The 15,111-nt window shown below is 36.0% G+C and overlaps 1 protein-coding gene across 1 annotated transcript in view; it reads right to left on the reverse strand.

Moving 5' to 3' along the window:
* The window catches only part of LOC150096673 (twitchin-like), a 2,440,784-nt gene that overhangs the window by 1,078,677 nt on the left and 1,346,996 nt on the right, over positions 1-15,111 (reverse strand). Inside the window, exons 71-72 of the mRNA XM_090408679.1 lie at positions 14,514-14,816; positions 6,596-6,874 (exon numbers count right to left, since the gene is read on the reverse strand). Coding sequence (XP_090264805.1) covers positions 6,596-6,874; positions 14,514-14,816 — 582 coding nt within the window. The remainder of the gene's footprint in view (positions 1-6,595; positions 6,875-14,513; positions 14,817-15,111) is intronic.

The following is a 15,111-nucleotide window of genomic DNA, read 5'->3' on the forward strand; positions in this document are numbered from 1 at the left end:
ATGTCTCCTGTTTTTTTGCCTATCAGCTAGTTTTTGAAGCACACGAAGAGTTAATATATTTTTGTAGGGAGCATTCCATAGACCAGCCACAATCTTTGTCACTCACATCTGGATCCTCTCCTCTATTCCTTCATCCCCATGGAATCTGGGTGTCCTCCATTATAACTGAAGGAAGTAGAGGAATCTTTCTCCAGTTATAATGGAGGACTCTCATTGAAAGGAATCTTGGGTTGATTGTAGATAGAAATTTAAAGTTCAGAAGGGATATTGCAAAGGTTGTGAAGAAAACACAGAGAACTGATGCTATACTGAAGAAGATACTGACCAGCAGAAATAAGAGAGTGGTGGTATTATTGTATAAAGTTCATCAGCTCATATTTGATCAGTTCATATCTGGATTCCTATGCTCAGATCTGGTTATGAGAATTTAAAAGGAATGCATTAAACATGGAGATGGTACAGAAGTGGATGACACAAATTATTTCAGGACTCTACAACATTCGATATGAGGACAAAATGAAGTCCAACTATAGTGTTTGAAGGACAGAAGATGAAAGGAGGGTATGAATGAGTATGAAGGTTACATGAGGAAATAAGTGGAGTTGAGACATTTAAGCTGTTGAATGGTTTTTACTGGATTGACAATGGGGAGGTTTCTCATATGGAAGAAAGAGGAAAAGGAACAAGGGGCTGTCCCTGGAAAATAATTATGCATCTCATGCATCCAAATTTGTTGAGGTTTAGGGAGTTTTTTAGAGCTGAGGCTGATTCCAGGAATAATCTCTCATATTTCAATAATCTCTCAAATACTGAGTACTCTGGATGTCAGTAAAGTTGTAGGACTGGATGGTATTTCACCACGAGTTTTGAGAGAATGTGCTAGGGAAGTGACAGTGTCTTTGACCTGGCTTTTCAATGAAAGTCTGGCTGCGGGAAAGGTGTCCATGGAATAGAAGGAAGGTAAGATAGTGCCATTGCATAAGGTCGGTAGCAGACTGGAAGTGTTTAATTATAGGCCAGTTTATGTGTCATCTGTAGTTAGTAAGATCTTGGAGAAAGTAGTGAAGGACTGTGTACAGCATTGGGCAGATGAGGGTAATGTTATCTGTGAGAGTCAACATGGGTTTGTGAAGGGGCACTCTTGTTTTAGCAATATACTAGCCTTTTATGATAAAGTTACAAGAGCATTAGATGAGAGAAAGGCATATACTGCCATTTTCTTAGACTTAGCGAAGGCATTTGACATAGTGCCACATGATAAGCTGATATTTAAGTTGCAGCACATGGGTCTGGATGTCAGATTGGTCAACTAGATTCAAGATTGGCTGTCGGATAGGTATCAGAGAGTTGTGTATGGTGGGACAGTTTCAAGGAAGCAGAGGGTTACAAGTGGGGTCCCACAGGGCTCAGTACTAGGACCTATATTGTTTAACCTTTATATCAATGATATTGTCAGTGGATTGCAAGGGGATATTCAGTTGTTTGCAGATGATGCAAAGCTGGGAAGGATTATTAGTAAAAGTGCAGATGCGGCAGCCCTGCAAAAGGATTTGAAAAAGCTAGATAGATTGGCAAATGAATGGGGATGTCAGTTTAATGCAGCAAAATGTAAGGTCTTGAGGTTTGGGAAACATCGATGGGATGCTGCATACTCTATGGGAGGAGTTATACTGGAGGAAGTAGGGGAGACAAGATATCTGGGGTTGATGATCGATAGAAACCTGAAATTTATGGGACTTATTGCAAAGGTGGTGAAGGTAACACAGAGGATTGCTGCAATAATGAGAAGGACACTGACCTGCAGAGATAAAACAGTTATCATTCCATTGTATAAGACCCTGATCAGACCACACTTGGACTACTGTTCTCAGATTTGGTCCCTGGGATTTGAAGGGGATAAATTACCTGTGGAAAGGGTACAAAGGCAGATAACAAAGATGGTTTCAGGACTGTACAATGATAGTTATGAGGATTGGCTGAGGGAATGTGGACTGCAGAGTTTGGTAGATAGAAGAAGGAGAGGTGATATGATTGAGACTTTTAAACTATTGAGAGGTGGTTACAATGTTGACACTGGGGAGTTCTTTCGCTTGGTTGGACAGCGAGAAGGAGTGATGACAAGAGGCCATCCCTGGAAGTTACAAAAGGAAACTGTGAGCAAGAGGTTAAGGAGCAGTTTTTTTGCATGGAGGGTGGTTGAACCATGGAATGCATTGCCTGATGGAGTGGTGAGAGTGAGAACGGTCAATGAGTTTAAGGAGTGGTATGATAGACTTTGTTTCTTAGGAATGATCTCCCACGATGATTCTTTTGACTCCATGGAGGCCTGAATAATAATAATAATAATAATTTATACTTGCTGCAGTGAAGTAAGGTAGCTTTCTTCCAGCGTTTATGGTTTGCAACTACAAGGAACTTGGTATACTCCAGGTAGGTCTAGGGGAAGTGGCTGGTCCTTGGGGGAACAGATAAGATTTGCTGACCATGCTTTGAACATCTGCCACAAAATACACTGGAAGAAAGCTACCTTACTTCACCGCAGCAAGTATAAATATGAGAGATTATTCCTAGAATCAGCCTCAGCTCTAAAAAACTCCCCAAATCTAACAAATTTGGATGCATGGGACTGCCTCAAATATGGGAAGCTTGCATTCATAGAACATCAGCCCAACAGTCAAGACTACTACCCAATTTAGCCTACTAGGTGGCACCTCTAGGACTGACTTCAGTGTTGTCTTCAGTCATATTTGTTCAGTGTTAGTGCTTGCGTGCACATATCATTAATTTTATGTTCCCTGAAGATGGTAATGTAACATTACCGAAATACAGGAAGTATTAATTAAAGTTTTTTTAATTAATATAACAGTATACGTTGTCTTTCCCTAAAAATTAACAGTTATGTATCATCAACGTATAAGTTTATCTACAAGAATCATCTATACCAGTGCCATCTACTGTCCACCACCACCACCACTAGAATTTTCACAGACAATCACAAACATCCATGCCCATGGTGGGATTCAAACTCGCAGTGTTTTAGCTGGAGAGTGAACGCTAACCATAGATGTTTTCTGTGATTTGCTAAGAGGCATTTTTGAATTAGTAATATGATTGCCTTTTATAATAAAGCGATTGATGAGTGATTGATGAGGAAAAGGCATATTGATTACATTTCACTGGGTACCACAACAAAAGCTGATATTCAAGTTGAAGCACATGGGTTTACATGTTAGGTTGGTGAACTGGATTCAGGATTGGCTATCTCATAGGTATCAGAAAGTTGTGTATGAGGGAACAGTATTAAGGAAGCAGAAGGTTATAAGCAGGCTTCCACAAGGGTCAGTACTTGAACCAGTATTGTTTAACCTTTATATCAATGACATTGTCAATGGATTGCAGGAGGATATTCAGTTGTTTGCAGATGATGTGAAGCTGGGAAAGGTTATTAGTAATGGTGCAGATGTGGTAGCCCTGTAAGAGGATTTGAATAAAGCAGATAGATTGATAAATGAATTGGTATTTCAGTTTAATTCTGTTAAATATAAGGTCTTGAATTTGGATTAATGGATGGGAGGCTGCATACTCAGTTGGAGGAACTGTCCTGGAGGAAGTGGGGTCTGGATGGGATCTGGAGGTGATGATTGATAGAAACCTGAAATTCTGGGAACATAATGCAAAACTGTTGAAGTTAATCCATAGGACTGCTGGAATACTGAGAGGGATGCTGACTGCAGAGGTGAAAGAGTTGTCATTCCATTATATACTGCCCTGATCAGACCACACCTGGACTACTGTCCTCAAATTTGGTCCCCAGGATTTAAAATGGATAAATTAACTATGGAAGGAGTGCAGAGGCAGATAATAAAGATGATATCAGCACTGTACAATGTTAGTTATGAAGATTAGGCTGATATAATGCAAGCTACAGAGTTTGGTAGATAGAAGAATGAGAGGTGATATGATTGAGACTTTTCAACTATTCAGATGTAGTTACAGAGTTGGTAGTGGGGAGTTCTTTCATTTGGTGGAACAGGGAAAAGGAAAGAGGACCATCCCTAGAAATTATGCAAGGAACTTTCATAATTTCCAGGGATTTAACATCCATTTATAATAACATTTTCTGATGAGATGATTAAATCCAAGACCCTTCATCCTCACTTGCTCTCCTCTCTTGAATCTCTTTTACATATAGCTTAAGGCAGATGCCGCTCAAACATCAAATAATCCCCCCCCCCCCCCCAATGGAACTTCATCTCAGTCTATATTCTTTCCCTTCTTCCAAATTTATGGTTAGCACAGATCCACATTTTGTTGTCCAGGAATATTAAACCAAACCTGATGGAATGGGGGGGGGGGGTTAATCCTTATTCACATAGTATTCTAAATATGTATATTACATGTGCTCTCTGTCCAGTTTGCCTGTTTTGTGGGATAAAAAACTTTCCAGGAAGCTAACTCACCATTTGATTAAAAAAAAAAACCTGATAAAGGTTCCTCATGTCACAGATGGAATTCAAACCTGAGTTTCCAAGTGAGCCACAGAGGCTCAGTCTATATTACTATAATTAAAATCATCCATATGATGACCCTTTTTTTATCTGCTAGACTAATTTGTTTGTACATTTTCTTCTCACTTACACATTAGCAGGACATTAGATTCATTAAACTGAATATTTCAAGTCCAGCTTAGCTTGCAACAGCCTTATATAATGATTGCCATCTTCTTGTATCTCCACCTTGGACAGGCATGACTCTTCATCTATCATTAACAGACTTCCCCCCCCCCCCCACCAGCCCTCTCTGTTTATGTCCTGTTTATCTTCACGTATCCCTCTATCTCAATCAGACTATTGTTCTCATCTAAACCATATCTCACTTGTTCTAGCTATTTTTGAGAAAATGAATGCAACCAATGCAACAATTTTGTTCCCTTTATTTTGGATATTTTTGGCATTCATAAATAACTCATCTTTGGATCCATAACGAATCCCTATAATGACACCAATTCACAGATGTGACTTCTCCATGCATCCATATGAGATGGATCATGAATGTATACATGATATGTATTCATGAATGTATACATGAATGTATACACTTCTTGCCCAATGTCTTTCTCTCAACATCATACTCATTTCCCTGCTTGTCTTAACATCCCTGTTATTTCATTCTCCTCATTTGCACTCCTCAACTCTCCAGTCATAAACATTCTTTCAACCTCTCCTGTTCTTTCACATCACCTCTTTATTCTTTAAATCCATTTACAGCAATTGTTACTCTCCCATCCTGCAACAGTCTCTCCAGTTGATTCAAACTAAAGCAATTTAAATACAGTCTCTTTCTTTCTCTTAAACGTTTCCATCCATCCTTCAAAATCATCCTACTGGTTCACAAAATACACTCAACATGATCCTTATTCACTGTTTCAACTCATCTTTTTCATACTTGGATAATACATTGACTACACTTCCTGCCATTATCGTTTACTCTCCATTACTTCTGATATCCACTCTCATATTCTCCATATTCCCAACAAAATCATTCATTCTTACTACCACTGCCAATGCTTTTTGATCACCTATCCTCATATTGCAACTTAATCACTCTGCTTATTCTACTTCCAGGACAAACATACATTGTGGATGTTCTCATTCATGACATATGATTCTCCTCATAGCACCACACTCAAATCATTTGTTGTCTTTCAACATGGTCAATTTTCATTTTCATTCCATTTTCATGTTTAGAACCAATTTTTTGCTCCTATTCACTCTTGCTATCCTGTTATTAGTTGCATTTTTTTTTTACTTACGAACAGTTCTCTCGTTATATCTTATCATCAGCCATACTCCTTTCTTGCTGTCAGTTTTTCTTGCATCCATACTCCAATTCACAGCTTTCATTCTCTCTTTTGCTGAGTATCGCTCACATTCAAAGATATCTTATAGGCAATGAACATGTCACACTACTTGGCTCAACTTCTCCATGTATATAAGAAGTAATTTTCTATTATCTGTTTCTGTATATGAATGTTTGCTATGTCTGAAGTTACATCCTGCCTTCTTATTTCATGGCTTCATTCTTGCCACTTACATTTTCAATACAGAATTAGCTTTACTTGTCTAAATCATTCCGAACTGTTGGTAGTTGACCACCTTAAACAGTGAACATCAACCCATTATTCCTATTCCTTCCCTCCCCCCCCTTTTTTTTTGCTTTGTTCTTGATACTCACACATCTATTTTATGGAGATGTAATTTTAAAATCCTAAAATGTGAAAATCAACATTATAAATAGCTAACATCAAGTCAACATTCTCTATTTCTTATGGGATGTAATGTACAGGTGTCTGCATGAATGACCCAGATTTTAAAACTGACATTAAAATAAATTATACTGAAAACAAATCAGAGCCAAACCAAACCAAAAAAAAAATGTGGCTATGTTAATAAACAAAAAAGTGTCTCTGATTTGTTCATCATCATCATCATCATACATGGCAGGAATTTGATGATGATGATGAACAAATCAGAGACACTGTTTTGTTTATTAACATAGCCATAATATTAAAATAAAAACTATTATTAATACTTACCAATTACAGTGACTTGAGCAGAAGCTGATACTCTGCCTGAGGAGTTTTGTAAAGTAAGTGTATACTTGCCAGAATCAGATCGCTGAGCTGATAAAATATCTAAAACTGTTTTTAATGCTGTACTAGTGATGTCAACTTTTGGATCCACTATAGGTTTATCATTTATGGCCCAAGTTACTGTAGGCATAGGTTCACCTTTAATAGGTATGGTATAGTTTATTGGTCTACCAGCCTGGACTTTAATGTCTCGTAGTGCAATTTTGTCGAGAGATGGTGCCACTGTGTTTAAGAATAATATCAAATAAATTTTATGCATCATCAATATATTATAATTATTCACTTGAAAAAAAAGGGTAAATCTCCAGTTTAATATTAGAAAGACAGAGTGATAGTGGTAGATAGATAGAGAGAGAGAGAGAGAGAGAATATTTATATTCCATTATGTTATTCAATTCAATATGTAACTAACTTACTTTTAGCTATGTGTGTTCACTCCTTCTACTCTAATTCAACTTTTTAATGTAGATTGAAAGCTTCATTACACAGATTCCATAATTTGATATGACAAACATGACAGAATTTAACAAACTCCAACTCAACATTAGAATTCAAAAGAGACACCAATAATGAAAGAAGTATCAATGACAACTTTTACCCACCCAGGTTTCCACCACTCTCACATGGATGGTACTTCAGTTATTTCACCTAAAGGCAAGGCCAACTTAATAGCATCATTCTTTTCTTCCAATTCCTGCATTGATGACATGGAAAATGTTTGCTCTTCCACCAGAAGGAAATCCAAAGAATCCTTAATAACTTGAACACAATCAAGTCATCTGTTTCTCGCAATATCCCACCTATCGTGTTAAAAAACTGTTCCCCACAAATAAAACTTATCCTGTATCACCTCTTCAATATGTCTATTCAACTGGAATCTACTTTTTAACAGGGACACAGTCTACATCCAGTCCATTCCCAAAGAAAGATAATAAAAGTCAACCAACAAGCTATCATCCAATTGCTCACTTTTGTTCTCTCTAAAATTATGGAGAAAGTTATCAACAACCAAGTAGTTGGCAGGACTCTACCACTGTAGAGTCCTGCCAACTAATCAGTGACCAGCAGTAGGATTTTACCACTTGTGATCTACAGCTGAACTTCTTGCTTTCACCACCCACCTTTGGACTGAAGCTATGGTAAAATTTGGAGAAACTCATGTGTTTGTCCTTGACATTTCAAAGGCATTTGATTGGATTTGGAACAGAGCTCCTACTTAGCAAACTGCCATCCTAGTATGCCTTCCACAGTCTGCAAATTGATTGCCAATTTTGTCACTGGTGGCTCACTACATGTCATGGTGGAAGGTTTCTCCACCAATGCAGGAGAATCCCAGTGTTCCATTCTTTCATCCATTCTCTACCTCTTGTATATAAATTACCTTCTCTCACAAACTTCCAATCCTATTCATAGCTTTCCTGATGACAGTAAACTCTATTTCTCTTTTTCATTTGACAAACTTTGTGGTGTCCAAGAATTAGAATCCTCAAGATCCACCATGAACAGTGGACTGAACTCCAATCTCCTAGCTACATTCCAATGGAGTAAGGACACCCTTGTAGACTTTAATGCCACCAAAACTCAGTCCTGTCTGATCTCTCACAAGAAACAGCTTGCATCCGTTCTTCTTATCTTCAATAATACCCAGATATCCACACATTATCAGATTTCTCATCTTGGAATGACCTAAACCTTTCCTGCAACAAACACATTTCAATTACAGCTTGTGCAGATATCAAAAAACTTGGTATACTTTTTTTGAACAAGACACTATTTCACACCTTCACAGCTGATAACTCAATACATATCCCAAATCCACCCAACCATGGAATATTGCTCCCATATTTGAGGTGGTGCACCAAAATTCTCTCTAAGATTGCCTGATTCTATCCAGAAGAGGACAATTCAGCTAATTGAAGATCCCTCTCTCACATATACACTTCAATCCCTCTCTCACAGACATTCAGTTTCAGCCTTGTGCCTCTTCTACAAATAATTTCATGGACAGTGATCTGCTGAATTGGCCACTATGATTGCTCCACTTTCCTCCAAAATCATTAGAACAAGAGCCACTGTACACACTTTTATAGTCCATCATCTTGAAACTCACTGAACCAGCTTTGTTGCCTCTTGTTTCATTCCATCTGCTTCTGTTCTTTGGAATAGTCTCTTCCTTCCCCAAACAACTTTCAGCTGTTCAAACAAAATGTAAACAGATTCTTCCTTTCCTCTTGTCCACACACAGCACTAATGTGCTGTAGATCTTGTGACCTTTGTGTGTGGATCATATATATATATATATATATAATTAATATATTATATATATAATTAATATATATATAAAATAATACATTTACCCAGTTTTATAATTGGATCTTACCCAATATATAATTGGATTATTATTTGTTTTAGTTTTAAGCTTCATCCAAATCTGAACTTATCTGCAAACCTCCAAGAACTAAACTGTTAAATGCTGCAACTATCTTTCTGTGACCCTCATGTTTGCTTAAATGACAAAAGATCATAAAGTCATCAAAATGAAGGACATTCGGTGATCTTAAAAATTTCCGAATAGTATTGATTGGTTTGAATGCCACTCTGATCTTGTATGGTTTTAAAAGGTTAGCTAATTTTTTGGAAAGGTTGTTGAAAAGGAAAAGCAAGTAAAGAACGCAACAAGTGATATAAGGAGATTTGGAATTTGTGTGAGCAAGGGAATGAGAAGCAGGTTTTTTGCATGGAGAGCGATGAGTGATTGGAATGCCTGAGAATGTGGTGAGCACAGTATAATAAACTATGTTCATAATAGTGGATCTCCCACTATTATAATCTCCCACTATTATAGTGAGGCGAGAGTATGATAAAGGCACGGTATGATAAACTAGGTGTATAATAGTGGATCGACCACGATGAGCCTTTCACTCCATGGAGTTTTTTATAATAATAATAATTATTATTATAAATCGTTCACAAATCTGCAAAATTTTCTTGGGACATATGGAAACATATGACCCAAGTTCTTCAGTGCCATGAAAAATCTCAAGAACATTTTAATAATTTTGAAAAATAGATTGGTTTGGAAAAGCGTTTAAAAAATGAAACTACAATTTATCAACATCAGCTAAAATTACTCAAAAAAGAACAAGAACACTGGATGCATGTTTTAAAATGCATAATGAATTATTCACTGAATTTGATAGCATATTACAAAAACATGTCGAATGCACAAAAAACAATGAAATTCATGTTCATTATTTAGGGAAATGTATGCAAAACGAAATCATTAATATATTGAGTAATGAAATTTAAAAAAAAAAATGTATCTAAAATTATGAATGCTAAGTATTTTTCAATAATTAGGGAGCTCTAAGAAGAACTTCTGATTGAGATAAGTTATTCTAGGAATAATTAAGTATATACGCATAATTGTTTGAGTAAGAGCAGCTGTAAACGTTGGGCGCTACTGGTATTATTAGTGTGGGATATTTTTATTGCCTAAACTTAATTACAAAATCGTTCTTATTAGACCTAGTAACCTGCAGAGAAAAAAAATGGCGGCAGCATTGTCATTCCATGACTTAAATTTAGATTTCAGTCGTTTCGTTAAGTGTGAAGTCTGTTATATGTATTCTTTCGATTACATAAATGATTTGTGGATGTTTAATAGCAGATGGAAGAAGGGTGTGTACGAAGTGTGACCTAAATGAGGAACTGATGAATGCAAATATGACATTGATGACAGAAAGTGTTAGTAGCAAGAATGTCGCGGGGAAAATGAGTGCACATTTGAAAGAGAAGGATGGTAGGAATGAGGGATGAAAAAATAAAAAAATCTGTAAAAAAAGAAAAAGAGCAATTTGAAAACTGTAACGGATGTTAAAAGGGACAAAAGTGAGGCGAGAGTGGCAAAAGGAAATGAAATTGAGAGAACGAATGAAACTAAAAATGGTGTGACGCAAAAATCGCAAGTGAAAAAAATCGAAAGAATGAATGATAGCAAAAAAAGAATGAATGATGGTGAAAGTTGGACGCATGTTGGACTGAAAGTATGGAAACAAAGAAATATTAAGGAGAGTGAAAGTGAGAAGAATGATAGCAAAAGTTGGATGTATGTTTGACCAAAAGTACAGAAACAAAGAGGGATGAATGAGAGTGAAAGTGAGAAGAGGGGGGTCGAGAGTTAGAAAGATTGAATGATTGAATGCGTCGCGAGATTCGAAAGTTGAATTGGATTGGATGAGGCAAGAAATGAAATGGATGCGGAATGAAATTAAGAGAATTCAGATCAAAGCTATTAAAATAAATCATGATGGCATGAAAGAGTTAACGAAAGATGAGGGAGTGGCGTTGTATGACAACTCCATTATTAAAGGTGTGCTAGAGGATAGAATGCACAAGGTATGTTTTCCAGGCGGTAAAATGAGTAGAGTGATTGAGGCATTGGATATGAGGCAGGAGCAAGCAAAAGAGTTAATAGTATTAATTGGTACAAATGATTTGAGAGAGGACAAAGAGTGTGTCAGAATGGATAGCAGGAGGATGCTTGGAAGGATAAAAGAGAATAGTGTGACAGGAAGGGTTGGACATTAGATTAGTGCATTGGATTGGAGACTGGCTATCTGATAGGTATCAACAAGTTGTGTATGGGGGTGGGGTATCCAGGAAAAGGAAAGTCACTAGTGGCATACCTCAAGGGTCTGTTTTAGGGCCATTACTGTTTAACTTGTATATTAATGATGTGGGCAAAGATTTGGATGGAGATATTCAGTTGTTTGCAGATGATGGAAAGTTAGGACAAACCATAAAGAGTACTGAAGATGTTGTGGCCTTACAAGAAGACTTGAATAAATTGAGTGATTGGGCAGGCAAATGGGGATGCGATCAATGTTGCAAAATGGAAGGTTTTAAAATTTGGGAAACAAAGATGGGATGCAGAATTTATGCTTGGTGAAAATATATTGTGGGAGGTAGAGGAAATAAGTGATCTGGGGGTGATGGTGGATAAGGATCTAAAATTTAGAGAACACATTGCCAAAATTGTGAACACAATACAAAGACTTCTGGGTATGATGCGGAGGACACTGACGTGTAGAAGGAGGGAGATTCTTGTTCCATTGATAAGGCTTTGATTAGGCTACACATGGACTATTGTGCCCAGATTTGGTCACCGGGTTTTCAGAAGGATGAAGAGATGTTGGAAAGAGTCCAAAGAAGACTGACTAAGATAGTTTCTGACCTCTGGAATGTTGAGTATGAGGAAAGATTGAGAAGATGTAATTTGCATAGTCTGATGGACAGGAGGAAGAGGAGAGATATGATAGAGACCTACAAGTTGGTAAGGGGTTGTTATAGGATCAGTGGTGGAGAAGTTCTACAGAGAATAGTGGGAGATCAGGGGAGAACCAGAGGTCATCCCTGGTTCTCCCCTGATCAATCCCCTGAATGATTGGAATGCCTTTCCTGAGAGTGTGGTGTCTGCAATGAGTTTGAGTGTGTTTAAGACACGGTATGATGAGATGTGTGTGTGTGTGTGTGTGTGTGTGTGATAAAAGGACCTCCCAGATGAGATTTTGACTCCATGAGGTTTTGGGGTGGTAATAATAGTAATAATAATAATAATAATAATAACTGTTCATTGCACCACTGATATTTCGTGGCAGGAGCAAATGTCCTTAATTGTAAGATATGTTTCTATAAAAGAAAAAATGAAGAAACCCAAGATATTATACAAATAGAGGAAAGATTTCTAGATTTTATTAAAATTAATAATACAACAGGAAGTGGTATGGCTGAAGTAATTTTAAAATTATTAGAAGAAAAACAACTTAAGTATTCAAAATATCCGTGGTCAGGGATATGACAACAGGTCAAGTATGAAGGGGAAGACTGCAAGGGTACAAGCACTTTTAAGAAACAAAAATCCTAGAGCATTTTTGTTCTGTGTTGTATGCATTCCTTGAACTTGGTATTGAGCGACGCAGCAAGCTGCAATGTAGATAGAGTTTTAATTTTTGACATTATTCAGTCAATGTATAATTTCTTTTCTTCATCAAGTCATCGATGAAGAAAAGGAATTTTACTTTAAAACCTTTATGCATGATGAGATGGGAAAGTCACGTTGAAGCTGTAAAGCAATACGAAATCAAGTAAAAGAAATACATGAAGCTTTAATTTTCATGACAGAAGATGACAGCTTAATTGGGAAACAAGGTATTAAAACAAAATTGGAAGCTAGTTCGTTAGCAAAAAAGAATAATTCTTTCAAGTTTATATTTAGCATATTTGTTTGGTATTTCATTCTAAGTGAAGTCAATGCATTTAGCAAACAATTGCAAAATATCTCTTGCAATATTATGGAAGCCTTGAAATTATTAGATGTCACGAAAAAATTCTTGATGTCATACAGAAGCAAAAATAATTTTTTGAAAGTATCAAGTCCATAATCTCTAAATATTGGGCTAAATGCTGATCTCCCAACTAACGACAGCACATGAACTCGACATGTAAAAAGTCAATTCGATTATGAATGTCCTGATGAATTAATTACTAATTTTGAGCCTAAGTTTCAAATTTATTTTTTTAACGTAATTCTTGATTCATTGGGTTCTCTGTTTAACATTGATAACTTAAAATTTGATAATGATACAGTAAAAAAAGCTTGTTTCGACTTAGAAATTGTTCTGGCTGATGGTGATCAAAAAGATATTTTAGCAATAGATTTAGTAGATGAATTAAAAATACTGTGTCGGAGGATATCAAATAATTATTCTCCCAAAGAAGTATTAAATTATATTTGTGCAAAGAACTGCATAAGTCTTTTTCCTAATGTGTACACATCACTACGAATTCTTTTAACAATAACTACAGTTGCATGTGCAAAGCACAGTTTTTTTAAATTAAGACTTATTAAAAATTATTTGAGGTCCACAATGTCCCAAGAGATATTATCTACTCTATCTATTGAAAGTGACATAACCATTAGATCTAGAAGCAGCAGCAAAATCTTTTGCTGAAATTAAGGCTAGAAAGATTTCTTTTTTTTTTAAATATTTAAAACTGTTAATGCTTAATTTACATTTTTTTCATATTTGTTTTGTCATATTTAATGTGATTTATCATTATTTATAAATTGTGTTAAAATTATGTACTCATTATATAATAAACACAAAAATATTATTATTATTATTATTATTAATTTATTTATTCACTATATATATATATATATATATAATTTTTATATATACATATACAATTTTGACCGAAGGGCGGAAATAAAAATCATGCCCACACTCAAAAATTTGCTCGGGCCGACACGTTGGCTGCACTATGACTATGAGAACCACTTCACAAGGGAGGGGCACCAAACAAATGGATTGGAGGGAGTGAGAAGCTGATCATGAAAATAATTGCTAATAAAACACCATTAGCTTTATATAAAGCTGATATTATTCTTGATAATTTTTTAAACAAAGAATTTGCTCCTCAAATTTTTTCTTTTTATCTGAATGATGTCAATTATTCAGACAATCTTTAATAAATAACTTATAAAATATTTATTATTTAAACATCTGATTTAAGAAAAAAACGATTTAATAAAGTATTTCATGTTGTGATTTGAATGAAACTAGTATCATATTAATAATTATCTTTCATAACTAATATAGAACATTATTCAAAGCAGGAGAAGATCTTATCCTCTCATCCAATATATGAGCACTGATGAAAATCAATGCTGATGCTTTAAAAGTAATATACTGTTTGGATACATTTTCCCCTCTCTCTTATACTGAGCACTTTGATGGTGATATTCCTGTAAATATACTGATATACCTTGAACATATTTTGTCATATAATTACTTACAAAATTTGGGTTTTACTAAAACTGCTTGGGATGGTTCACTCGGTTCACTAGGGCCAGCTTTATTAACTGCAGTAACTCGAAATTCCAGCTCATCACCTTCCTTTAAATTTGGAATGGTTGCTTTTGTTTTATCGCCTGGTACTCTAGCTGCTTCTTCCCATAATGGACTGCCTTTGGGCTTTTTTTCAATAATATAGCCAGATATAGGTGCTCCGCCATCTCTGCGTGGTGGATTCCATTCCAAATCAACATGGTCACTATCACAATCAGTCACCTCAGGTGGGGATGGTTTGTCTGGTAGATCTAGATAAACAGAATAAAGTATAACATTTTGCATTTTTAGAAAACCCTTTTAAATAAGTCAGAATATTTCAATTAAGTCGAAATGACAAATTCATATATGTCACTGTATAACACACTGGTACTGACATCCATCTTTTGCTCTCCACTCTTACCACTCTTGCATAATATAAGGCAGGTTACCATATGTGAAGAGAATGTAAGGATATTATAGAAACTAAGGTTAAAAGTCCGGTGCGAAATAGTGACCAATGCAACCAAATATACAGTTGGATGCTGCTATAGGCCAGGGAGTACA

This window comes from Typopeltis vanoorti, chromosome 18 (genome assembly GCF_054136105.1).
Source record: "Typopeltis vanoorti isolate ZY-2024b chromosome 18, IOZ_Tvanoo_1.0, whole genome shotgun sequence".
NCBI lineage: Eukaryota > Metazoa > Arthropoda > Arachnida > Uropygi > Thelyphonidae > Typopeltis > Typopeltis vanoorti.